This window comes from Gobius niger, assembly GCF_951799975.1.
Source record: "Gobius niger genome assembly, chromosome: 17".
Lineage (NCBI taxonomy): Eukaryota > Metazoa > Chordata > Actinopteri > Gobiiformes > Gobiidae > Gobius > Gobius niger.
The window spans coordinates 27884844-27912361 of record NC_136868.1 but is presented as its reverse complement, the minus strand read 5'-3'; the positions used below and the strand labels follow the sequence as shown (position 1 = coordinate 27912361).

Below are 27518 nucleotides of genomic sequence, written 5' to 3'. Positions count from 1 at the left end.
TGGAGGTACCGGACAGTGTAGGTCTGACAGTCCCTTTTGATATTAATCTACTTAACTAGTACAAAAACCAAGTGTTTGAAGAGCGAGTTTTATACATAACAAGGCCCTCTGGAGCCGCATTGGAGACTTGGTATTTGCAAATGATTTATAAACCATATTTTGTGAAGATTAATTATTGCCGTCCTGTAATAAGCTTAACCTATGTTCTGGGTTTAGAGCTTGGGTGTGGTTCCTGAGACAAAGCGCAAACTTAGAGGAGATGGTGAGCAAATGTGCAAATAAATCAACTACGCAGATGCAGCCACGCGCTTACTTGCTCAAGTAGGTTCATGACATTTCGAGTGTCATCCTGTAAATGCATAATGTATCAGTTGGATCAGACAGTTTTAGAGAGAAATGTCCAAATGTTTTCCCTGATCATCGTTTGAAAGTGGCTGGATCTTACAGATGACCAACATCACACACCCACTTTAAGACACTTTTATGAGACACATATGACCTTAGCTCATATATGCTGAGAGAGAAGACGTTTATGCCAGTTTTTCATATGGATAGGTCCAGTCAGAACAAATTACTAACAATAAAACAAGTTGAAAAATTCTGCATTTTGATGGTTATCAAAGTCACCACCAACTCTACCTAAATTAAAGGCAGTTTAGAATGTCACGTGAACGCAACCTATTGACACAAATCACAAAATGTTTGGGTGCGGAGGAAAAGAAAAAAAAAGGCTCATTCCTAATATTCCTCATACTTGTAAATACATTTTCTGAAACATTCATAACATTCCAATTCTTCACAGGGACGACTTCATAATAAAAGCACGTTTCTCAACTTTCAAGGAGCCATGTTGTCACAGAAATGTAAACACAATCAATAAATAGGCTTTAAATGATCTGCTTTTAGAATATATTGTAGGACAAAACAACTGATATTCTACTGCGAGAATAAATTTGGGTGCCAAACGTCCAACTAAAGTTAACTACAATAAAAGTTGAAAAATGACCAAATGTAGGTGCTATTATACTGCATTAGTAAAATAACCCAATATAACAAGGCAGTGCTGTGGACGTACCGACAGGATGCGGTCTCCTTTGCGCATCTCTCCGCACAGGTCGGCTGGACCGCCCGCCAAAATGAAGGAGATGAAGATGCCCTCCCCGTCCTCGCCCCCCACGATGTTGAAGCCCAGACCAGTGGAGCCGCGCTGCAGCACCACCCGCCGTGGTTCTCTGCGGAGGACACAGAACATTTCATTACTTACAGTCCACAAACGCATGAGACTACTGTCAAATACTCAAAACATTTGTCTCATATTGTGTTACTAGATTTCATAAAACATTTTCCTATAAACAGAGCAAGCCAGTAACTCAAATTGCATTAACTATATTTGTCCAGTAGATGGTGCCATTAGACTAGCACCGTTTCCTTGACGAACTTGATTTCATTACTTGAGTAAAAGCACAAATGCAGCTGTTCAAATATGACTCCAATAAAAGTAAACGTAGTTCAGTCAAAGTACTGAACTATTGCTAATTACGACACTTCAAAGTACCAATCAGTTTAGAAAAGTAGTAACTTTGCGGCTTCAATAACATGAAAATTGCACCCAAACTTCCCGTGTTGTACGGCGACTCGACAGGGACAAACCTTCTTCCTTTGTGCGAGTCAGTGGGATTTGACAGTACGTTTGCGCAGCACCACCTACTGTTCTGGAGTGTGCTTTATTAGGCTTTTAAAAATGAACATTGACAAATTGACTTTTTGCTTTGGCACCTTTATAGAAATGTAGTAAAAACGTATTATATTTATCTTTCAAATGTAGTGGAGTAAAAATAATACGTTCGCAACCAATCCAAACCAATCCAAACCGATCCCTCAAAACTCGTACAGTGTTTAAGTAAATTGTCTAATAATAATCTATATTTCTAACCCACTGATTTACAACACTTCCCAGTTGAACAATTGAACACTTTTTCCCCCTCGTCATAAACTTGTGGTCTATGATGTGGCATACCAGCAAGTAGTTTTCTTGCTCATTCCAGCTCTTGCCCCTCAGAGCGTTTGAGGCCTGACACACAGTGCGATAGTAGCATGTAGAAAGCAGCGGTATTGAATGTAATATGAGAACAGTGACTCAGCTTTTCTGATTTGGGCTCCGATGGCCCTACACTAGATTTGAAAAGAAAAACACTGAGCTGCAAAGTAAGGACAGACTTTGAGGTTTAAATCAAGGGGTTGGACAAATAAATCCTATGAAACGCAGAGGAACTAGGTCCGTTTTAAACAAGCCCCCTTATTTTAGTGTTTTATCAAGTCTTATAACCTTTTACCTGTCATTACATTGTAATGTCCAGCATGCGTTATCAAAAGTTACCACCAGAGGGCGCTGGACAATTAATCCAAATGGGAGATGAAAAGCTGGGACCCTAAACAATATGGCGCCACTCACAATGTTTTTTTACACCATACTTACTGAAGTGTAGTCATAGGTAACGCAGTGGTGGTTAGATTGCAAATGGTGCAAACCACTTTTTGGTAGTTTAGCCGCTTCTTCTGCTTCACCTGTTGAGCTGGGTACAGTAGTGCCCCCAGTGGTGGCTCATGTGCTGTTAGTTGCTTTGACTCTACATGGGTATCCTATCCGTATGCGATTCGAACAGGGAGCAAAAAAGTCCACTCTGAAATGTTCTGTTTTGCTTTGTTGCACTGCACGAGACAAATGGTGGTCACACAAGATACTGACTGACTTGGATGTGAATACCCTCAAATTAAAAGCTGAGAGTCTTAAAGCCCATATTTATTATACAACTGTAGCTTAGAGAACTTTAGGAGAAACCCAAAACACCAAATCAACAAGGTGTTGGAATAAGAATGCCTTATGGGAGAAAAAGACGCAAAAATGCCTTCTGCATGAAAAAATCTATGAAATTCCCCAAATAACATCACACACTGACTTTTCGTTTGGTATCAGTGTCATGGGAGTAAACTGCAGATAGATTTCATTGAGAGAAACGAGCAGCAAAACGTCTAATAATCCTAGTTCGGAGCTTACAGGAGATCTTCCATAATCAAAGTGCAGCGATTGGTCCGGGGGCTTTGTGACGACATATTCTGTAACCGCGGCTGGGGCCAGCGGTGCACAGGGGGTCGTGAGAGGCCGTAATCTCTCCATTAAAGTAGATTACAGCCTACAGGGGAGTAGCCGTGCGGTCTGTGTTGACCTGAGTTTACACGGCAGGCACAAAAACATTGCGGGGACCATATGGGATCGGGCCGTTTCGATTCTCATCTCCAGCCGAGACCAGCTGGGAGCAAAGTATGGCCATTGTCAAGGTCACCAACACAACCCGGGAGACCCGGGCAATGCATTCTGCATTTATTGACACAAAACAAAATAACAAAATAATTAAAGTCACACTGCGGAACATTCCAGGTTATATGTTGTGACGATAAACTAAATCAGGGGTCGGCACTTGGCTTGGCTATAGTTTCGTAATGACTGAACTCTTTTGTAATGCCAACAAGAAACTGGAGACAGCAATGTGGGTGTGTCTAGGTTGGTTGTTTGAGCTGGCGAGCCTCTGGTTGGTCGTTGACTGTTCAATCACTGTAACAAATTTAACTGCAATAAACTGCATCGCTCAATATCAAATCATAACTAAATCAAAATCATTGTAAACTGAGACCAGTCTGTGAGCCAGTGATTACCTGGAGATGTCTTCGTCAGCGGTCATGGCGCGAGGCAGCGGAGAGTATCGGGGCGTGGTCAGAGGGGCGGGGCTTACAGACTGGCTGCCGCTCATGTACGGGCTGTGGACATGATTCTCCTGATGTGGAGAGTAGGCTGCAATATAAACAGGCAGTGCATGGTCATTGGTCAGTGAGCTAATTAAACACACAAGTGGACTTCTTCAGGTGGTACTCAGGGTCATCTGTTATTTTAGACTTACACTTTATACTTAGAGATCATATCATTTATGCTTTAGTAGAGCATTTGGGTCAGGTTCTGGTAATACATGGTGACACCCAGTTTTAGACATTAGTCATGTAGATCTATTTGGGATCTTTTTGGGTTTAATCCTGATTTGATCTTAATCTAGGCCTGGTGGTACCTGTAAGGTCAAATATTTATAGATGAGGTACGTTGTGTGAGAAGTTTGAGAAGCACTGATTTTTCTTATTTAAAGCTTTGTACTGTATGATTAAACCACTCATGATTAAAAATGTGTCACTATGAAAAGGAATACATTTTTATTTGTATGTATTTAACCTTTATTTAACCAGGAAAGTCCCGGTGAGATTAAGAAGCTCTTTTCAGGGGAGTCCATGGGAACCTGTTGTAGGTGTGTTTCGTGGTAGGGGAAACTGTAGTACCTGGAGGAAACCTAGGCAGACACGGGGAGAACATGCAATGGCCGGGACCTTCTAGCTGTGAGGCACGAGCGCTAACCGCTGTGCCACCGTACTGTAGAATCTAGTTGAGAGCCATTTCTAGTGAGCACTGCGTGTACAGTAGTGACTCACAGTTGGTGACGTCGGGCGGGGGAAAGCTGTCGTTGATGAACAGAGAGGTGTGTTTGGAGACTCGCAGATAAACCACGTCTGGAGTGGACTTGAGTGCGGCTACTGCCTCCTCGTGGCTCACGTCCTCTAGACATGTCCCATTCACCTGAAACAGCGTGGAGAGGATGGAGAAATGTTACATGGACATACGGTTGTTTGCAACTCATATGTTTATTCCTGTATTAACAATAGAAGGTGGCAAGAAAAAACTACCCATAAACCAAAACACTGTAAATGTAAAATGAAACAGCAAATGGTTCCTTACAGCTATGAGTTTGTCCCCTATCTGTAGCCGTCCGTCTTTGTGGGCTGCTCCTCCTTCGATTATCTTTGTCACGTAGATGCTGTTGTCGCCAGGAACATGCTGGTTTCCCATGCCTCCCGCGATACTGAAGCCCAAACCTGAAACAAAAGACATAGTATCAAAACTTGAACTATAGCTACTACTCTGTCTACTTCTACCGTCACTGCTGCTGCAACGATTCCTCTGGCAACGCTGAAGTCCAGACTGGATTGAGAATCAATGATGGGGTACAGCAGGACTAAGAAAAACGTAATCCAATCATCCATTGTCATATTTTGCAAGGTGTTCCGCGATTTGTTTCATCCACTGCTTCCATGTTCCACATTCTCGTCTCTCTTCTTTTAGCTTCTCGATTATATAACCTTCTAAATCCTCAATCCTTACTTACTTTGCCATGGATTTTGGGGTATTTAGATGTTTGCCTTAGTTCTTCAGAAGGGCCTTTTACAGGGACATTGGTTATCCTTTTAAGCAAACGATTTTGAACTGCATCTAGCTTCGCCTTGCTCTCTTTCTTGATGGTCCAGGTTTCTTAAGCGCTAACGACTTGAAAAGCTTGTTTCTAATTTGCTGTCCCCACGAGTACAACTACAACTTCTAAAATGGCGACAGAACATATTATTTTGTTTTTTTGCTTGTAGCAGAAGGAGTCCATTTTGTCTTTTGGTAATAAAGCATATAAGCGTTTGAGCAATATTTTGTGATTGTAAACCTAGAATTAGCGCTGATGCTAAAGAGAGATAGCCTCGTGCACTACCATTACCATTACTGCTACAACTACTTCTCTGGCAGCTGAAACCTAAACCTGAGAGGAAGGACCCAGTGCAATAAAAACTACAACAACTACCACTACTACTATATTTGTTTAAAAAAGTCACCCCAATGTAAATGAGCAAACAACTAACTCATAAGATTTCTAAAGATGTCATAGATGTGCTTAAGATAGCTGAAAATGAGCATTTTAAACCTGTTCAAGGCATGTTCTAAATGACTGTACCAACTCTCGCAGGAAACAGTGAGCTGTAAATGCGCCATCTGCCACAGAGGAGCATAAATTAGCATCACATTTGAATAAACTTTTCTCACCTGCTTTAGTTCTTCTCTTGTTCTTTTTACATTTTGTGGTAAAGATTGCTATAGTATATGAAAAGTTTACAACAGCATTCCAAGGACACCCTGACCAGCTAGAAGCCAGGATGAAGGAGGGAGGAAGACGGAACACACATTTATATTAGTTTTAGGACTAATTTGTGGGCATAGAAAAAACTGATCTAGAAGTTTTTTAACAAGATATTATCAATTTTGACCCATCAAGCTTATGTAGAAATGTCAAAAGCCTCTAGAGAGCTTTTTGCTAAGGGCTGGAGAGGGACTGGTGGCTTCTAAAGCCTGGAGGTGGGTGGTATGAAGATCAGCCTCATAATGATCTAAGCGAGTGACAGGACAATTTAACCATGTTGTGCGTGCGCGGCTTCCTGAAAGGCAGCACATAAAGACCCACATGAAGACATTTTTATCGCAAGGATTTGTTTCAAAATATAATCCGTAGTCTTACTTATTGGCCATTTACTCAGAAACAACAAGGTGACGTTATTATTGCAGATTTGATCAGGAGTGACTGGAATCCTCTCAGACCAGATAAAATAACCAACATCCCGCCTCTGTATCTAATATAAATTTGCCCTCTGCGTTTAGAGCTGACCTTTCGGGCCTTTGACCAGCTTGATGTCCATGACTCTCTCGCTGAGGCTGCGTCTTCTCCGGATGCACAGCCGCACCAGGCCGCCCGCATCCTTCAGCGCCTCCACGGCCCCGCTGTGGGTCACCTCCCGAACGTCGGTGTCATTCACCCGCACTATACAGTCGTTCACTCTGCAGCAGACAATACATTTGTCACTTTGGTGCTCAAATGAATGAAAAAACTAAATAGCGATAGAGTTTTAGGCATACTAAATAATTATATAATAATATAAATGATTAATTCTTCACAACCTTTAAGCATTAACATGTGAGAAATGTTTTAGAACATGTTTATAGAGGTCTGAACCACATTATTACCACAGGTTTACAGCTAATAAGACAGGGCAAGCTGTGGCTACAAACATAGTTTACCATCACCAAGTATGGTGTAGATGAATAATGTATGAAATTGTAAAGTGACTTTGAGTGTCTGGAAAAGTGCTAAGACTAAAGAAGCATTATCCTAAACAGAACCGTGATAACTGAGTGGAAAAATCAAACACATAACTCCATATTTGCACTGAAAATGGCAGAAATTAAAAATAAATCATTTGGCTGTCGTTACTAATTAAATAATAGCAAAATGATGCTCTCCCCAAACCCAACCACAATCATGCCAAGTTTCTGGGTCAGAAAGAACCTGTCGACACAATTATATAGAAAACACTATCTACTGTAAAATGTTTAACTTTAAAGGCTTTCATTTTGGCCAGTGAGCTAAGCTAACCTTTGGCTTAGCTCACTGCCCATCTTTAGCAAGATGCTAAATTGTTAAGAAACAAGAGAACTGGGACACCCACTTCATGTGTGTGTGAGTATGAGGACAGGGTCAACAGGTTTTCATTGACAGATTTATGACGTACGTATCATGACCAATGTGGGGACTGTAAACACTAAAGTAGTTTCTGATTGGACTTTACCGTAGCCGTCCGTTCTGCGCAGCCGCTCCTCCGGGGATGATTTTAGTGATAAAGATGGAGGGGTCTTCGCCAATGTGAGGGTTATCTGTGCCACCAGCAATGCTGAACCCCAGGCCCGAGTTCCCCTGTGCAGATGAGGAAAACAAAAAACAAACACACACACATTTCAGAGTTGGGCTGCACTTCCTCCTCCGTGAGCAGCACGTAGTATATGAGTAACACAGGGAGGACATGAAGACTGCACATCACGGACAATTTAAAAATGGGCAAAAAACTAACTAACATGATCAAGCCGTGTAAGAAGAAAACCACTGTCAAGTTTATTCATTTGGCCATTCTTACTCAATATACTGTGGGTTACTTTTAGAATATAATGGCATTTAGACCTTGTAAAATACTATTATACATCTTTTAAAAAAAAAAAGCTAATTTCATTAATAATGGCCCTATAACATAAATACACTACATGCAAACAAATTAAGATTATCTCAACAGTAAAGTTTACACACCACTTTCACCATTTAGCGTTAAGAAATCATGCAATCTGTAAAAAAGCTTTCTACACATTAAACAACAATGGCAAAATGAGTTTGGAACAAGCCCGTCCGAGGTGGAAGTGGGGAATCTGTAGAAGTGCCCGTATGTTGCTCCCATCTATGCTCACACAAACTGTATTAAAAAGCGACACAAGCAGCAGACGTGGAAGTCCAATCTCCAGATTGAAACATATTATGATTTCCTTCAGACTTTGTGATTTTCAAATTATAACCAGCCTGTAGTTAGACTGCACTAACGTCTCCAACTGTGATAATGTCGGTCTTTGCTTTTTCCCCACAGCATCACAAACATGAATGAAAACGCTTTGTGTTTTGGGAAATGAGTGGTGGGTAATATGCAGAGGCCGGGTGCTCGCGTGTGCCCTCGCTGCGTTAGTGCGGAGTCAGTGGAGCAGACAGAACCAGGTCAGAGCAGAAAAGACACTAAAGACAGTTGTGCCGAGAGCCTGGGGTCAGAGCAGCGCCAACACGGCAGCACAATGGAGAGAGAGAGGCCGCGGCGCTACATCTGACAACCCACATGTTTTGGTTTAGTCAACGCCATTTTTGCTTCTTCGGATGCCAACATGGAGAAAATCCTCTGACTAAAGATTAAGCACCAACATCTACGCAAGAACATTCAACTTTACCTAAATCTAAAAGCTTCTTGACTGGAGCTGAGTGTAATGCCTCATTTGAAAGCTAAGACTGAGAAAAACTGATGCTAACGGATCTTTTTCCTTCCATTGTTGCCGTGTTGTGCTCGGTTCAAGTGGGGGTTAAGAGGTTAACATGGCCTATATGATTGGATCAATCTAAAATTTTGGGGGGATTTGATTGGCTGTCAGCAAAGTTCCAGACGGTCCTTCTTTTGACCAGATACAAAAGGCAGGAGTGGACAGCTGGCCAGGCAAACTGTGCAATAGATGACTTTACACTGTGATATTTACTGCAAAAAGTATTATGGCGTCTTACCCGCTCCAGAGTGATTTCTTCATATTCGTAGTCTGCTTCTGTTCCATTCACCTGCACAAAAAAACATCAGGAAACAAGGTGAAGAACTGTACCTTTACCTCCTGTATAAAAAAAAAAGACACTCATTGTATCTTAAAGTTGGGTGGGCGGAGTCTTTACTCGCACTGCCTTTCTTGAAGCCTCTCACACCTCTAAACTCAACAAGACAGCAAGTCAGCGACAATGGCAACGTAGACAAGCCAGGGCGATTCAAAGCATACGCGGTGCCACGGGAAGCCCTGACCCTACTGTCCGCATCATTCAGCGTCCTCTGCCTCTCCAGGACGGGGACAGCATCACGGCCAACACCTTTGTCTGCAGAGCCTATCGCGCATATCTGACTGTGTCTGTGCAGCGCTGAATCACGTTTTGCCTGATGAATGAAGGGAGAGACTTCATGCACAGTGCCTGTGTGTAAAGTCTGCCCTGATTGTTGGCCGTATTGGCAAATGTTTCTTTTACTCCTGTCCCTCCCTATTCTCTTTGAATACGCTGTATTTTCGTCAACCACATTAATACAACAGCCACGCAAATACTGGTAAGTAGTCCGTCAGCTCTCATCACATTGATCCATATTCTAAGTGTATTTTAACACACACATTCAAGTGTAACCATTTCCGTTGTGTCTAATTCTCTTATATTATTCACTCATATCATAGTGACCACACACCAGAGCAACCCAACCCAATTGTCCCGCCTTTCTCCGCCCCTCTGTCCACCCTAGTCCCTAACCCCTCATTCTACTACATAGGCCTGCACTATATAGTAGACTTGCACTGATTCGGACAGAAGCCACTACCTTCTCCGCGCTGCGTGACGTCACATTATTTTGGCGGCACGGTGGCGCAGCGGTTAGCGCTCACACGTCACAGCTAGAAGGTCCTGGGTTCGATTCCCACCTGGACGGGGCCTTTCTATGTGGAGTTTGCATGTTCTCCCCGTGTCTGCGTAGGCTTCCTCTGGGTACTCCGGTTTCCCCTACCACTAAAAACATGTACAATAGATTCCCCTCTGGGGCCAGGACTCCCCTGAAAAAGAGATTCTTAATCTCAGTGGGACTATCCTGGTTAAATAAAGGTCAATAAATAAATAAATAATTATCAGAATTGATCTATTGTTACAAACGTTTATTTTTTTAAACAGAAAGACAGTTTTGGCACCTTTTTTATTTGACATTTGAATTAAAATTAAAACTATCATCACAAAAAGAATCACTCCAGCGTTCAAAGACGTGCAGAAAGTAGGTCAGCCCAGTGTCCAAAGTGCCAGCAGAATGAATGCACTACATCTGCTAAAAGTTTGCTAAACTCCGGCAATTATGTATTTCTGCGATAAAGACCAACCGAACTTAAGAGACAGTGGACTATATATGGATAAATACAAGTCAGATACATTATATTTAGCATGGATTTTACATGAATGGCTTTGATTATTCGCCTTTTTGTCTGAGAGAGGAAGATATCAGTCATTTAACAGCTCGAGCTAAAGGTAAGCAGTTAATGTTAGCAATTTTTCACCGTTTATTCATGAGAAATACACAACACACAATTAAAACAGCAATCGTGATGGCTGTTCTTTTCCCGAGTCTCGCAATGCATTGTGGTCTATATTGACCCGTTTAGTGACCACCGATGCTCACTACTTTTCAGAATGCGTTGTGGGAAATTTTGAGTGCACCACTTTTTTCTCTCTGGACATTCGGACACAAATTGGCGCGACCACTACATACTCTATAGGGAATAGTGTGGACAAGTCAGCGATGGGCCTGCCGTGTCCACATGTGATTATTTATGAATGACGCAAGTGGATTAACCTCTTAATGATGATGTGGTGGTGATGTCATAAGTAAGGGCTGACGTCCCTGAGAGGCTTATGCCCTGTCCACCGCTGCCGCCCTTTAACCTAACAAGAGTTCAATCCGGGCTGGGACGCCGCTTGCACCGCTTTTCCCTGGTGTTTTATTATATTTGAGGGATCAAAGATTGACCAAAAGTGAGGAGGCAGTGTGCGTCTGTGATGGTGGTGGTGGAGTCCGCAGTGGGTCAGTGGTCCCTCAGGCCTGTCCTAATCCTCTGCTCTTAATCTGTGTGTCAGATTATTTCAGATTGGACTGTGTCACATATTACGTCCTCGCATATGGAGGGGTCAAAACGGCAAAATGGCATACTCTTTTTTTTATTTTTTACTTTTTTTATTTAAAAAAAAAAAATTTTTTATAAGTATTTCAGACAGGGACGTGAGGCTTTGTTTATATACGTAGCTGCAGGGGAATGGCGATAATAAACTAATATAGAGATTGACACTTTTGCTGCACATTATTGACATAAATATGAGGAAAAAAATGTAAAGCAAGTTTTTTTTAAATTTGCTTTGATATAAATTGTATTGAGTAAAAATAGCCAAAGCAACCCATATTTCAGCTACAAACAAATAACAACAGTTCCAAAGATTTGCTCTGGGGACATTCATCTTAAATTTCTAATTTTGCCTTGTTTTTTGGGGTTCAAAGCTCTGTAAATTAAGATAGAAATTAGATATAGACCGGATTGGAAAGTTTGATGGCTGTAGGAGACAAGTTGTTAGTAGTGATTTAGGGCTCTTTTCAGGGATCCAATCATTTCAAAGAGCCGTTCAAAAGACTGGCTATTTTAATATAACATTTTAATATAATATTTTAATAACGGCGATAACTCACATTATCTAAGATGAGACTGATAAAACACTTTTTTGATTTAAATAATCTAAAATTACAATGGGACTGAAATGGTGAATAAAATCTAGTGCCACGACTAATAAAAAGACTCTTCAACTGTCAAATCACTTTGAGATCATTTAGCTTTGACTTTAGTGTGAAAAGGTTTCACTTGTGCCTGCTCTGTTGTGGGGCTGATTCTTGTGTCGTTCTGGTCAAAATTGATTGAAAAATAGATCCTGCTTTTTTCGCCATTGAGATCTGGTACATTCACTTCAAAGAGCCGGTCAGTCATGAACGTCACATCACCAGTTGTTGCAAAAATGTGAGTGTGAATTTCCAATTTCCTATATATACTGTATGCATGGAGAAACGTTGACTCACGTTAACACCTTATTGTGAGGCTTCGGTCATTAATTTGTTTCCAGGTGATAGTTTAAAAATCAAGAAAGCAAACTGGAGGTGATGAGCAGAATTTTTTTTTATCTCATTAGTACGTATAAGTCTTCTTTTTCTTGTGCCAAAAGCGACCATTAAAATGGCATTTCTGGCACACAAACAGATACAGCAGGGAAGTATCGGCCGTAGGGATTAGGGAACTTTAGTGTCAAGTGCCGTACTTAGGCTTCTTCAGGTACTACCCAAACTTATACATTTGACATAGAGATATTTTCTTTGATGCTTTAGTGACAATAGTAAGAGGTTCTTTTCTAGTTTAGACATGGTTTACGCCCAGTTTAGACAGAATTGAGTCCCATTTAGACCCAGTTTGATCCTGATTTGACCTTCATCTAGACCTGGTGGTACGTACGCTTGGAAGAACTAGTCTAGTCAAGAGTTGGTTCCTTTTAGCTTCATGTATGTATATACAGTTTATATATGGAAAATAGAGCAGACACTGTTTCTCAAGAGAACCGCAGACTGTTGTTAGTTGTCGTTCCTTCCTTGCGTACCTGGGATGCTAACAATATCTGACAAAAAGAAAAGGTATGCAGATATATATAGGCTTTTTTAAAACCCATTGTATATCAGGACCAGCAGGTTTTAATGCAATATCATTATAAAAATAAAAAAAGTCCTTCGTGTGGAGCAGGTCAGGAGCAGATTACAGACATTTGGTGCTAATAAACATTGAGCATTTGTTTTTCTGATGGTGTAAAGCGTGCTTTACTGGACAAGTAGCTGTGATAAAATCGAAGAGAGTATGATTTGTTATGTGAGTGGGTTGACCAATGGACAGATGGGCCATGATCTCTGAGTGATTGCTGCGTGAGAAAAGAGGAAAGCTTAAATAGCAACATAGACGGTAGTGAAATGATATGTTAATTCAGGGTTAAAGGAGTAAAAGTGGTCGATAACCCTTTAATTTCTATGCAGGGTTTATTTTCGAGTGCTGGAGGGTTCAGGCAGCGCAGAGGGGTTCGAGTAATGTCATTTAAAGCGTCAAAAATCCACAAAATGTTGTAAACAAAAGAAAACAGTGAAGTAAATGCACAGCAAGTTACTTTGTCACAAAAATATATCATACATTTCAACATTTCGGGATTTCCACAGTCATTTCCACAGTCTACAATCCGAAACAACAGCAAACACATTTACACCCCTCCTGGTACAATGTTGCAAAAATATAAAGAAGTATTTTACGAAGCTACATCAACAGAGTGTTATTTTAAAACCAAAATTTGGGAGAATTTGTCATCAAATTGTGTCAAAACTGGCCTTAAAAAACCCCAACAGAAAACCAGGATCAAAACAAGGCAGAAATTCAACTAAATAAACGTCTAATTATGTCTAGATCCCACACGTTTTTGTTTTAGGCCATGTTAGCAGAAAATATGAACTTCTCAGTCAGATATTGTGCAGTCCTATGCTACATGTTATTGCGGTGTTTGCATACATACGACAGGAGTGATAGTGAGAGTCAGTACTCACGTATGGAGGTGTGTCTACGCTGTCTGTGTTGACCACCACGGGAGGGGGGTTGGCCTGCAGAGCAACAGAAAAGAAAAGAAGAAATAAAGTTAAAAAGCATTGACATCTGAGGGGTTTCCCAAACTTTTGAAACCACAGGACTTACTCGTCTCATGTTCTGGTACAGCATGTCCAGGGCATTCGCTAATGATTACCACAATGGACTGAGTAACGCCGCATGACATGCTGCACACAGGCCTCGCAAATGGACACCTCGCCTAAACTACACTGAAACCATCAACCGGGATCAAGTTAATCGAGCTATGAACCTGATCAAAAATGGCAAACCTGAGCGCCATAAAGTGAGGAAAAACTACAGTTATAAAACAACAATGTCTGTCTAATGTATCCAGAATAAAACTGGCAAGTCCAACTATCCAAAAAGTAGTTCTCGATTCGATCTAAAGGACGCGGCACTGTAACGAGAGTACAGTGAGCCCAAAGGCAGCAGAAGCATATTCCAATGCATAACCCAAGACAGGACCGAAACTAAGTTCTTGTCACAAATAAAAAAAAGTTCAGAAATATCTCAAGCTTGCATCATAGAGCTAAAAACAACATCCTAATCATACACTTATCTGGCACAGGTATAGTTTAGAATTCTGATATCCAGACGAGAATTTGTGAAACTACCAAAATGAAATATTGAAATCTCTATTGTCCACAGTCAGTCCACAAAAAGGTGTAGCGGTCCGAGCAAAAGCACAGTGAGTGTCAGCGGAGCCGGTGTTAAAAAGGCTGGTTTGTGTCTCCGTAGGCTTTAATCTTTCCCTCATCCTTTCGCCCCTTTCACAGCTGTCCCGTCACTCTGTCCCCGCGACGCCATTGGCTGTCTGAACCCACATGGGGACGGCACCAGTCGAGGGATCAGGAAGGATTACGGATCAAAGTGGGCGGGGCCAGACTGGATGATGAATAACCCTACCAAAAGTCAAACGGCAACGAGTCCTTGGGGACGTCATGACGGTGTGGAATGAACGGACTAAATAACGGAGTCTTAGCCGCTAGAACAGCTTTTTCCCCCCCGTGTGGTAGCAACACATTTCAAAAACAAGTAAAGAATCAGCAAAATTATCGTTTTTGCGGTATTAGGTGACGTAAATCCATACTGCAAGAAGGCACAGTATTTTTTGAAGGTTACTGCCTTTCGTCCATGTTTAGGCACCCTTAATGTCACGGGATAGGGCCAACATGGTTTGATCAAGTAAAACAAAAAAACGGGTTCCCTGCAAGTACAGTACAAGTTAGTTACTTAATCAACACTTAAGTTTGGGACCCAGGTCAAAGCCAGTCCCAAAACCATGACACTTTTTATCAATCCAATAGCAGATGCAAATGGCTAATTTGGTATTGCATTACTCAAATGCAGAAGACTCTCTAATCCCAGTCAGGCAGCCAGTATTACCCGCCAGGCTGCATGCAGGGCTAACACACGGTGACACGCAATTTACCAACAAGAAGCGGGCAATTAAAGATGGGGTATTACGCAAAATTGACTTAGTGCTTCTTACCATGTTACAAAGTTGTTCTCTGGAGCTGTGTTTCGAGGAACCAGTCACCCATTCACACTATCCTTCATGCACCAATGTACGCAGACACTGGAGGCAATGTGCATTTTCAGGAGCCAGGATTCGAACCCATGTCCTTCTGATCTTGAGATTAGAAGCCTCTACTGCGCCACCTTCAACGGCTATTCTTAGTACTGCAGTGCTAGTTTCTAAACAGCTCCTCCTGAGGTCCTTCCTATCCAAGAAAAGCTTTCCTCACCTCTCCATGTCCTGCTGAGCTTAATCCTTTTTTGTCACAAAGTAAAAAAAACCTCTCATCATAGCTTCCACTACAGCCACTCGTACTATATTTGTTTTGTTTTGGAAGGACTTACAGTGAGATCGAGTGTTAATCAGTGAAACTACTGGATTTTGGATAAGAAAGTGATATAAATGTGTATGAGTTTTTGATCAATTACTCATACTATGAGCAGCTGTATCAAACCCGATGTAGAATCTCCAAAACGTTGTCATTACATTTCAAAACAGCACGAATACTTATCGATTAAGCTCCCAACCTGTACTTCCCAAAAGCAGACAAGTGAATGAGATAGGTTTATCCATTAGAGAGACAATCCATAGAGTGTGCAGCCAATGTGCAGCCAGTGTTACGTAACGTCTGTGCAAGAGAGACCTGGAAAAGGCCAAAAGGACAAATGGGCAAATATCAACAGCTCACAGCCTATCCACACGCGCACTCTAATAAACTGATTGTTATGTAAGGTCTTTTAGCAGCTCCGCACAGTTCTGTTTAAAAACGCAGCGTCGAGAAAGAGTGATATGATTGATATCCTGTTGCGATTTATGGAGGGTTATTTTTCCAATCAAGCACAGTAAAATATTAAAATATGAACTGATAAACTAACATAAGACTCAAAGGGATTTCAGTGCATGTTTGAAGAGGTATAAACTACAGGGTTAGCAGGTTTTTTACACAATAAGACCCCAAGGAGACACAGGGATACTGTGTTGTTTGCAGAGAAAATTGCCCTGTCAGTATGATCAGCAGTCGGAGAAGACATTTGTGTCCCTTCAAATCCAGGACTCAATTAATCCTACGCCAATGTGCAATCAACTAATTTGCCAATCAAACCGATCTAGGCTTTAATTAGACTAATGCAATGAAGGCCATTATAATAATGAGCCTCATAATGTTAATCAAGTATAGAATCTGGTGCGCCACAAACCAGACACGACTGTCACTTTGGACTTTCAAACATAATAGAATATCATATAAATGTATTGGTACTAATTTCTGAGGTGTATGTTAAGCCAATTATTGTCATTAGTCTGATCTGTGTTCATTTGGTTCGCTATTTGGGAAATACTTTGGGGGCTGATCACTTATTTATTATCAGAATACAAAGGATAATACCATTTATGCAATAAAATACAAGCATTTATTTTATTATGGCGTGACTCTCCTCTCCTAAGACCAGACTTGTAACTTTATTGGGAGTGGAGACGTGTCCAACTTTTCTCCATGGAGTTGTTGACTAAAGGCAGCCAAATATGAGATTTAAATAAGTTCCTCTAAATCCATCTATTGATTATTCATTGCAAACATTTTATTTTCTGTGTCTAGCTGTTCAATGGGGGAAAGTTTTGTATTGCTGGCAACAGTGTAATCAAAATGTTACAGTGTGCCTTTATGGACCAAAGCCATTGCTTCTCATTTGCACCCAAGCTTAACATACCACTTTCTCAGGGCATTTGGAAAAGCTTTCCGCTACATCTGTGTTTCAATGTCATTTCAAGGTGAGACTGTCAGAAAACAATCAACAAATAGGCTGTGGACTTTATCATTCTCTCAATCACAAGCAGGGATTTTGACCAAATCTATAGCATGACAAGACATCATTTAGACCTGCCCTTTGTCATTAATTGAAGATATGGCCAGGTTATTAAAAGAGAAGCTACTTCTGTAGAGAAAAGCAATCATATGAGTGTGCCATTGTACAAAAAAACCCCACAAGAATCTACCTGAGAGAATCTATCTCCGCCTTTGGGAAATACCAGACGATCCTCTGTTGAAGGTGTAAAAAGGTGTATTGCTATTGCAAAAAAGTAACCCACCTGAACTTGAGTGTGTATGGGCGTAAAGTGATGCAACAGTGGCCCATGTGGAGCGTCAAAGCGGGACGTCCAGATGTAGGTCTCTTTGGGCCACGGTTTGCACCCTCCTTTCCCTTTCCCTTTACTTTTGGAAGGACTTTTCTTACTGTCCTTCGCACCCGGACTTTTCGCCCTATTCAAGTGGGCCAGGTGAGTGGGTAATGTGCTGTAGCCGTACCCCGCCAGCGCCGCGCACAGGGGCAGCTGTGGCGAGTGGAACGGGTGTATGGACAACGACTGCGAAGCATGCGGCAGAGGTGGCGGCACCCCGTGGCAATGGTGGTGGTGGTAATGATGCTGGAAGAGTCCCGACTGGACACTTGGGGCACACGCCCCGAGCTGGTGCAGCGTCTGATTGGTCGCAGAGTGGACCATTTGACCGGACGAGGACGAGCACGGCGTGTGGTAGAGCTGGTGTTGGCTTGGCGATAGGTGAATTTGGTGATGGCTCGGGGACAGGCGGACTTGATTGTGGCTTGGCGAGTGCAAGAGGTGACTCGACGATGGCGGGGCGAGCTGGTAGGACGAGTTGGGTATGTGGTAGTAGCTTGGGGAAGGCGACGGGAGGAGAGACTTCGGGGAATGGCAACGGTGTTTGGGCGAGTGCTTCTTGGGTGAGTGTAGAGGAGTGGGCTGGTGGTTGGGCGTCAGAAAGTTTTGGTGGGTTTTCGAGTGGTGGCCCTTGCTGGATTTGGACTTGGATTTGCCCGATTTGCCCTTGCCGGGCTTTTTGGGACTGCAACAGAACTCATGGTTGTGGAAGTAGGTGGTCATGGCGGCAGAGAAAGTCCGCAAAGTTGGCCTAGAACTGGCATGGAATTTGGGTCCAATGCATCCTTGTTTCCAAAGACTGAATGACCTCGATCTTTGGCAATCACAAAAGCTTACATATATCGAAGTTTTAATGTTGATTGTCTTTTTGTACTTAGAAATAGAAGAGCCAAGACACTATCCTCATAGCTTTACAATTACGGGCAAAATACCAAAACATATTTAAACTAAAACCAATTCCGTTCATCATGGTTATAAAAGGTCCATTGGTTGTTTTCCCAGAACAAAAAAAAAATGCAATTCCTATAGCCACTCTAGGTTTTCACAGTTTCCCTTTCCCCCTTTCCTCCGTTAAGAAATCATCTTTTAAAATCTGTAAAATGTGTTCCTTTTGGATTTGGTCTGGGCAATTTCCTGGCAAGACTTTCCCAAATTCTCAGTTCTTATGACAAAACTTCAACCATACTCCACCAAGCGTTGCCCCATTGCCTTGTCTCTTGAACTGTCATCTCCTTGGCTTTTTCAGTTCTCGTTTTCCGGCGACAACAAATGAGAGCGTTCATGGTTCAATTGTGTCCAAATAATGTAGGTCAAGTCTTTTCAGAGCCGCCCAGCCACTCTCCTATATCTAGATATTCATTCGTCTGAGTATGCCAAGAAATAAGTCATTCCATGGATCGCATCTCGTTCCATTTTTGGTTTTGAGCGAAGAAACAGCAGCTACGGTCTGTCCGCTTGATATTTCACATCTTCACAGGTTTTTTCCCAAAGGAGTGTTTAGACCCTTTTAGTGTTACTCACAGTTAAAAGGTCAGATGGCCAATGGAGAGCCAGATATAGAAATATTTTTGAAAAAAGCACGATTAAAAAAATTCAGGTAACTTCAGTTGTTGGTTAGCATCTTAGGTGAGTTGAAAGCATTTCCGTTCCAGTTCATTTCTGGTCTAATAACTGAAGAATGCTGATCCAGTGCGGTAAGACTCTTGAAGAATTTGAAGTTTTTTATCCAATTTAATCCAAGCATACACTGCTACGATCTCTATCCTCTCAAGTCTTTCGAAACAAACACTCACTTAAAACAGATAGAAAGTCCCCCAAGATTTGCAAGTTGAATTTCGAGTTCTTTCTCAATTCTTGCGTACCCGACAATTCCCCAATACTGTGGCGTTTCCACTTCATAAAAATGTCTCCCAAATATGATGTCCCTCGTCGTCCAGCCTTCTTCCACAGCTCTTGTCACTTGCTCCTTGTTTTATGCCCCGTTGCTTCTCCTCGTCTCCAGCCTCCTCATCCTTTTCTCTCCCTCTCCGAGACTGTAGCCTATTAGAGTGGTCCCTGTGTCCCGCTGCACATGACTGCAGCCAGGCATGAGTAATCGGTGGCCCGGGATAGGACTGTTCAGAGCTCTGAGAGAGTGGTGAAAGTTAACAGACTATATAGAGAGTTCAGCGAGATACAAAAGATTACAGTAATGATGAAACAGACTTTTTCAAGGCTTGACATCAATACAAGCCAAACATAGGCAGATTTTGTTTGGCTAGCAAGTCTTTTATTCTCACTGGCCACTTTGGCCATCTAACTTTAATATTCTGGATCTGGTTTGGATAGAATAATATTAAACAGGTATTCTATTCTTATAGAATATTTATTGCATCACATGAATTCCATTGTTTTATTTTAGAAACTAATCTACTATATGACCCTCTATAGCAAGACTTGACATAAGACTTAAGTATAAATCCTCCAGATCGACTCCTATTACCACATTTCTGGCATTACTGAGCAAACATGCAAACAACAAATCAAAAGTATTTTATTTTTCTAAAATCAACAGTATTCTCTTCATTTGACAGAGATTTGCAATGTCAAAAAGATTGTGGCTGTTAGCGAAGATGTTGTGACTCAGATTTTAGTTATGGTTTCCTGAACTCTGTCATAATTTAGCCTTGTTTACTACATGGACTTCAGTGTTATTTTGTGTACTCTTTAGCCTTACGTAATCGAGTTGCTGTATGACAAAAAACGTGCATCAACATTTATATATATACACATCACATTATTCAACATAATTATGAATTTACGAATGCAGGGGCTTAATAAGGCACACGATAATGCTTATATGATATACTTGGTCGCGTAATATTCTACATTGGCGATCTCTGAAATGCAAGAGGACGGTGTTGTAGAGTGCTGACCAAGCTGCGATTGGGGGAGCGCTCTCTTATATCAAGCTTTGTCTTGTTCTTTCAGAGTGTGGGTCAGCTGATAATGCTCTGTGTCCTACTTCTATAGGAACCAACTCATTCTGGCCTGGTACATCAAATGGTCATGAACCGAAGGCCATAATCTTTGAGACACACCACTGGTAAGCAGCCTTTTAACCTTAGGCTTTTATTGGATGCTATTCTGTCATCGTGCTCCTGGAATGGACTAACCAATCCGCTGATATTTATTTGTGGGATTCAAAGGAGTTCAGGCTGCTGCGCATATGCTGGAATATTGTATTAAAAGAAACAAAAGTAGCAATTCCCATTCATTAAATATTGCTTGTTAAGTAATATTTCACAGGCTTAGTTCTAAATAGGTAGCTGAAACCCGAACACAAGGAATAGGGCTTTGCCACAATCCCTGTAGCGCTGATTTAGCTGGGAATTAATTTAGCACAGCGATGCTAGCAGCCCTTTATTCCCGCTGTACTCACAGAGACATTAGCCTGCAGCGCTAGCAGCACTTTAGGAGGGTGCACTCAGATAGAGTCACTAACAGCCTCCCCTCAGCACTCTGTCAGGCCTGAATACGTGTCATCTGTGTGTTCTCAGTGGTTTAAGGCCAGCTGTGGCATATCGCGGATCTGCTGACATTATCAATCTACTCTGCGGCCATTTCTATAGGACGCACTGTACAGGAGGGTAGGCCATTTTATCCATTTACTTATTTTTTTTAATTGCTTGAGATGCTAAAGAGAGAACATCACTGGGAACATGCCATGGTCAAGTACTTCATTTCATAACTATAGGCCGGATACTACTCCAGTTCTGAAGCCTTTGCTGTAGAAAATACTAAAATATGCAGAGTACAAATCGGTTTCAATAAATGTCGCAGATTGACATTAATTTAAAATCATAATCAAATCCTGCACCTGTACGGCAACACAACGAAGACACACCTTCTTCCTTGTAATGAGTTAAAATTACATCTGCACAGCGCCACCCACTGTTCTGGAGAGGGACAAAACACACAAGCAACTTTGTACTTTATATGTGGAGCCTTTCTAGAAATGTTTCGGGGTAAAGGGGCGGTGGTGCAATAGTTAGTGGATAAGGCCTTCTGTGTGGAGTTTGCATGTTCACCCCGTGTCTGCAGTTTCCTCCGGGTACTCTGGTTTCCCTAAAAACTAAGTAGTCCCTACTACTAAAAACCTGTATAATAGGTTCATCTGAAGCCAGGTGTTTCTGACCATTAGCCTGGTTCCACATCTGGAGATGGGCCCACGAACGCCGGCCCACGCTGGCTGCTTACTGCTCCTACAGGTCACCCCAGCAGCAATGAGGATGGGTCAAATGCAGAGACCATTAATAAAGTATAAGAAAAAAATGGATCTTTCAAACGTGGTGGAGTAATTAAGAGACATTAAGAGAACCACACTGTCTTTCATGGTTTCTTAAAGATGCGTTAAAGCACCAGCTTACCTGCCACTAAGCCTCTCAACTGCTCATTTCTAATGTATTTCGGCAGCATAATCAATGTTTATTTTTTACCAATACAAAAGAAATGCGTGGTTTTATTGCCAAAATGCAATACCAGGAGTCCACTGTGTTTATGTCATTAATAGCTGAAGAAGGCACCCTATGTGTTGTTTCCTCCCTGACCAGTAGATGGCACTATCCTCCACCAAACAACTCTCCTCCTTACAGCTCCCCACACAGTCCAGAAACACATGGCAGCTCATCTTATGCATATGAAAAAGTTTTCAAACCTCAAAATAAAACCAGTGCTTATTCCAAGTACGCAGTGAGCTGTGGAGTATTGTTGCTGTTAGTGGAGTGTTCCCGTCCGTGTGGAAGCAGCCTCAAAAGAATGGAGCGATGAACTTGCGACACTGATATCCTCATTATCAGAGATCACACCGAAGCAGACATCACACCTCGGTAGGCAACATGGTAAGAACGATCGCAAATACAAAGAGCTTCAATTAAAGATGAATATTTGTGGACAAAATGATAATAAAAGCAGTTTTATTATCAGGTAGCACTTGTGGTTTGAGCAACGCCTCGGGAAGTAACCCTTTAGGTAGCACTTGTGGTTAGTTTCTGACTTATTTAGTGTCTTTCACTATACATTTTCTATATTTGCAACCGCCCTGAAATTGCCTGCATGAAGTAAAATAAAAAATCCTGCCAATAAGCATTTACGTCAAACAAATAATCTTTTACCAATTACTGTAAATGTGCTCGCATATAGTGTTGTTGGGACTACCTCCAAAAAATAATCCACCAACTGATTCTATAAGCAATCTAGTTACTTTTTTTAATCAAGTCAAATAAAACAAACTACTTCAACAAAAACTAATCAAAAGTTACTTGATAAAGTTATTATAATCTAGTAACTAGTTTTACAATTGTAATCCCTTAACATTACATTACTTGGTAACACTTTATTTTAAGGGTATAAATAATGAATAAAGATATGTAAAGATATTGTAAAGATATGAATTAGCTGCCCATTATACGATTATCAACTCCTATGCTAATAGGCCATAGAAAATATGCTTATTCACGACCAACCCTAACCCTAACCCTAAACAGATTACTAAACCTTATTAAGACTTATTGTTGTTGACACATTAACATTACTTACTACTGGCTAGTGGCTACAACTGGCATCACTTCACATATAATATTTTGTGTGGGCTCAGCCTCTAAGGTGCATTATGCAAGTTTTTATGCGGAAATAAAGGTGTGCGTATTTGACCCTGTAGTGACCCAGCGGCTGTATGAGTGGTCAGCAATACGCCTTTACTTTCCATCACAGTGGTCTGTAGGATGCTCCAGGATCAATTGTTTGGAAGGTTTTCTCTTGGAAGGACCCTCTCAAACAATTGATCCTGGAGTGTCTTAGAGACCACGGTGAGAGAAAGTAAAGACCACTCACGCAGCTGGGTCACTACAGGGTCAAATACGCACGAATATCAACTTTTTTTTCTCGCATAAAAAGTTGCATAATGTACCTTTAACTAAATAAAGTAATAAAATAAAAGTAAATAAATAAGTAAATAAAAATAAGTTTATCAGTAAAATTTCACTTCAGTGTTGACATAATAATACTTCAAATAGCTCCTATTTTGCATTCACTCTAATCGAGTACTCTCATTTTGTCCCAATAATACTCAATCGCCAAATCTGCCAAAGTACCCTGAATAAAAAACACTTTGAACGTTAATTATACAGTTCATACTAGGAATATTCTTTTCCAATGACCAAAACAAATACTTAGAGAGAAAGCCCACTTCAATTAAATTAGTAAGCAGCTACTGTCTCCTAATATATCCGTCGGCTTATGAAAAACAAACAAACACTACCGATTTAGAAGCACACAAATGAACCGCAGCCTCCACATTTCATCTCATATTCTGCGCTTTAGGCCCAGACGGTAAACAAAGCACACAAACAGAGCTGGAGCGCTCAAAGAGAAGAAGCTTATATGGTCCAAAGAAGAGCCTGACAGGTTTAGGTGTGGGCTGTGTATGGAAGCCAGGCCTCCTCCCAGATTTAATTAAGAGGGGCTTTTAAATCCGCCGGCTACAGTCTCTGGCATCAAACTCGACAGTAAGACAAACTGCACTGATGTGAAGTCAGCGCTGATGCGTCCAACTAACTGTCCCATTCTAATGAGCGTTTACCGGAAAGCGATGAAGCAGAGATTCAACCGGAGAGACTGTCAGCCAACTCAATCACATAAATACAGTTCAATCTCTCTGGCCCTTCGTCTTCCAAGTACCAAATACTCATTTCCACCGCCGCAACAGAAACGTCAACCCCTCAGCTTCAAAAATATTCCTCAAGAATTGTTTTCAAAAGCACATGGGTATTGAAACACGTATATATTCGACCAGGAAGGCTATTTTTGACCTTCTGCAACTCAAGCTGCGGACACACAACATGTTTTATTTTTTTCCAATTTTAAGAGATTTTGAAAAGACTGGGGGGGTCCACATCACGAAACTGAATTCAGCAGCACAATTTTAGACATCGAGTGAGGATCGCAAGAGAGGTCACACTACACAAGTCTGTCAAACAGCTAATGCCACGCTGCTGTTTTGAGGTTTCTTTACCCTCTACTCTCTTTGGAGAAAAAAAAAACCAGACCTCAGATCAATAAACATGGATTCAAGTCTTCCTGGGCTTGTTTATAGTTCTCTCCAATGGAAAATAAAGGATCTATTTCCAGTCGATTTAATAAGAAAAGGAGATGGTCCGACATCAGCCCCATGATGGCTGAGAGGAGTAGCTACAGCCCGAGTCAGTGCCTCTAAAGTTGACCTGGAGAAAGTGGGTCTTTTTGGGGATATGATTTTGTGCTGTTTAGGTTAACGTGCTTTATTGGTCGTTATACAACAACTGTACTATGAAATTTGTCCTCTGCATTTGACCCATCCTGGGACCCGTAAGGAGCAGTGAACCCATCTCCATGATGTGGAGCCAGGCTGGTGGTTAGAATCACCTGGCTGGAGAATTCACCTATTGCACATGTTTTTAGTGGGAGGGGACACCGGAGTACCCAGAGGAAACCTACACAGACACCGTCCAGGTGGGAATCCGTGGGGCTCACTGTGGCCATTACTTTGTTGTTTGTGCTATGATAGAAAAATGAAAAGGGAGCTAGGCTACAGCCTATTCCGCTCTGTTGTTGGTCGCTGGGCTCCATGCATTAAAAATCAAATATGTTTGATTTACTGTGACTGGGCTCTACTCACCCACATTACACAATTCGAATGCGAGTTGAGGCATTGACCCCTCCACACGAGAAGACACGGCATTCTTCAAACTAGTCATAATTATAGCAAAATCGGACATAAATAATAGCCTGTTCTCAACTTTAGTCTTTACCCGATTAAAAATGTAACACTGAAATCACAAGGTGCCTAAAAGCAGGTTCAGATATGTCCACCATAATGTCATCCACTCACTCACCACTACCTTGCCAATAGTTAGCTAATTAGTTGGACCGCTTTATAACTTAAAGTATGTTGTATTGAGCTAGTATTGGAGTTGGAATGGGCTTGGAGCGCCTACTCTAGACAGAAGTGGAAATGACATGTAAATATGGTATCACTTTAAGTTGACGGCAAGAGAACAAATTTATGGTTTGTTTTTTGTGTTCTGTCTATGACGTAATGTAATCCAGAAAATATAGAAGAAGAAGCCACCAAGGTGAACAGGATTACTCAAAACTGCATGAATAAAGTAAAATACTACACCAGGTATGATTCTGATGAGGGAAAGACGTTATGACAATTTTAATATTATTTTTTTTTAAGTCAATTTTGCAACAGATGACTGCGGATTAATCCAATAGTGCATGAATTAAACAGCATCAGGTTTTGATGAGGTAACATTATAAAGTTTGCATATGTATGGAATATGTATGTTATGTTAAAAAGGAAGCAAAATGTTTTTATACCAAGAATGCATTTCTTGTATCTCTAGAAATGTCTCCACATCAGCCTATTTTAAGTGGACTGGCTGTAGCTATAAATAAATCCCAATAGTGTTCCCTGTCCCTTTCCACATAAGCACTACCACCTCTTGGTGATCGTCTCAGCCAGAGTTACCATGGCAACAGCTGATGCTGGCTGATTCGGTGGCTGATTGGTTGCCAGGAGCGTTGAGCATACAGGTTGTAAACATTCACACACCTCTTGTCTGAGTCGCAGCTTTCTTTAAATTGTGGCTTACAGTGGTTACAAATGGTTTACAGTCAGTGTGGGTTTAAAAATTAGATACAGGTGCATTTTCCGTTGTTTTGTCATGCAAAATCAACTTTTTTGAGGCTTTAAACCTTATTGCAACACTGATTTCTGTCAAAAACATACCTGGAGTAAGATTCCACTTCTTTCACGCAGTTACTTTTTTTTTTGTTTCTTCCTGGTTTCTTCTTCTACTGCTGTATTGCTGGTCTGTACTTTCTGGGTTATATCGCGTCATACAAATCACAAAACTGTCCTCCACATTTTTAAAGCCCATGACCCAACATTGTATTTGTTCTGAGCAGCCATGCGCTAAAGTCTGTTCGCTGCAGTGCCACGTTGCAAACCACGCTGTTTGATCAAAGTGAAAGTTTGGTTTTATCAAGTCTTTCCCACTGCTGCCTGCAGGGGGAGCTCCATGCAAACACCTCAACAGCCCCACAGTACTCTGAGCTCGACTTTGTCTTTTATTCTTTTGGTACAAAGTTTTACCAATTTCCCTTTTCAATGTGTTATGTTCATATTTTTGGTTTCAGTATCACGCTATTACAAAAACATCATTTAAAAGGGGTCACTGTACAAGTCTTTCCTGACAAGATCCTTGTTGAGGACCCAGGTTTGATTCTTAAACAAACACCGAAATACTGCCCAAAGATATGAGAGGGTCCGCCAGTTTGGGCACAGTGCTTTCATTTTTGATCCCCATGTGGTCTATCTACAACATCCCCGATTTTCGGACATAACTTTGGAACATAAACTGACAGAGACTTGCAGTCTTTTTTGTTGGAGCAAATTTTCAATCTTGCCCTGAGTTTGGGTCACACGCAGGGACAAATCTACCTTAACCATGCAGTCAAACTTGTAGCATATTATCCATCCAATCGAGCGTGATTTCTGACGTCATCACAGCAGGTCCCTTGGGCTGTTTGAAGCAAGTCCTGGCGAGTCCGATGTGGATCTACCATGTGTTTAAGCGTACAGTGCATGATAGCAGCAGAAGTAGGTGAGTGTGTGGGAGACTGCAGCCCTCAAGGAACTCATGAACACTAACTAGAAGTGACGCTAACTGACAAGGACGGCTGCTTTTCCTCAGTCATTACCCATAAGCCTTTCACACACTACAAGATGCTTTAAAAAACAAAAAGCAGTTAACAAATGTTTAGGTGAGACTACTGTTAGCTTGGAGTTTTTGGATCCGTTCGTGTGGAGGAGATAATATGTAGTTTGAGTGTGCAAGGAGTGTGGGAGGTGAAGAAAATGCACGAAATGGTGCGAAGATACAGAAATGCAATCCTGGATTACAGTTTTTTTAAGTACATCATATTCAGGAAAAGTGGTGGGAGCATTTTGAATGCAACTGCACTTGAGACAATTTT

At 41.4% G+C, this 27518-nt stretch overlaps 1 protein-coding gene across 3 annotated transcripts in view; it reads right to left on the bottom strand.

Annotated features, from left to right (window-relative positions):
* Window positions 1–27518, bottom strand: part of LOC306977346 (discs large homolog 1-like protein) — a 125716-nt gene that overhangs the window by 36772 nt on the left and 61426 nt on the right. For 2 of the 3 annotated variants that reach the window (XM_079575649.1, XM_079575647.1), the window contains 8 exons: window positions 13705–13758; window positions 9042–9092; window positions 7531–7655; window positions 6573–6742; window positions 4832–4968; window positions 4528–4672; window positions 3712–3847; window positions 1076–1232 (listed from right to left, as the gene is read on the bottom strand). In XM_079575649.1, the coding sequence (XP_079431775.1) occupies window positions 1076–1232; window positions 3712–3847; window positions 4528–4672; window positions 4832–4968; window positions 6573–6742; window positions 7531–7655; window positions 9042–9092; window positions 13705–13758 (975 nt within the window). The remainder of the gene's footprint in view (window positions 1–1075; window positions 1233–3711; window positions 3848–4527; window positions 4673–4831; window positions 4969–6572; window positions 6743–7530; window positions 7656–9041; window positions 9093–13704; window positions 13759–27518) is intronic. The other variant, XM_079575648.1, reaches the window with a different exon arrangement.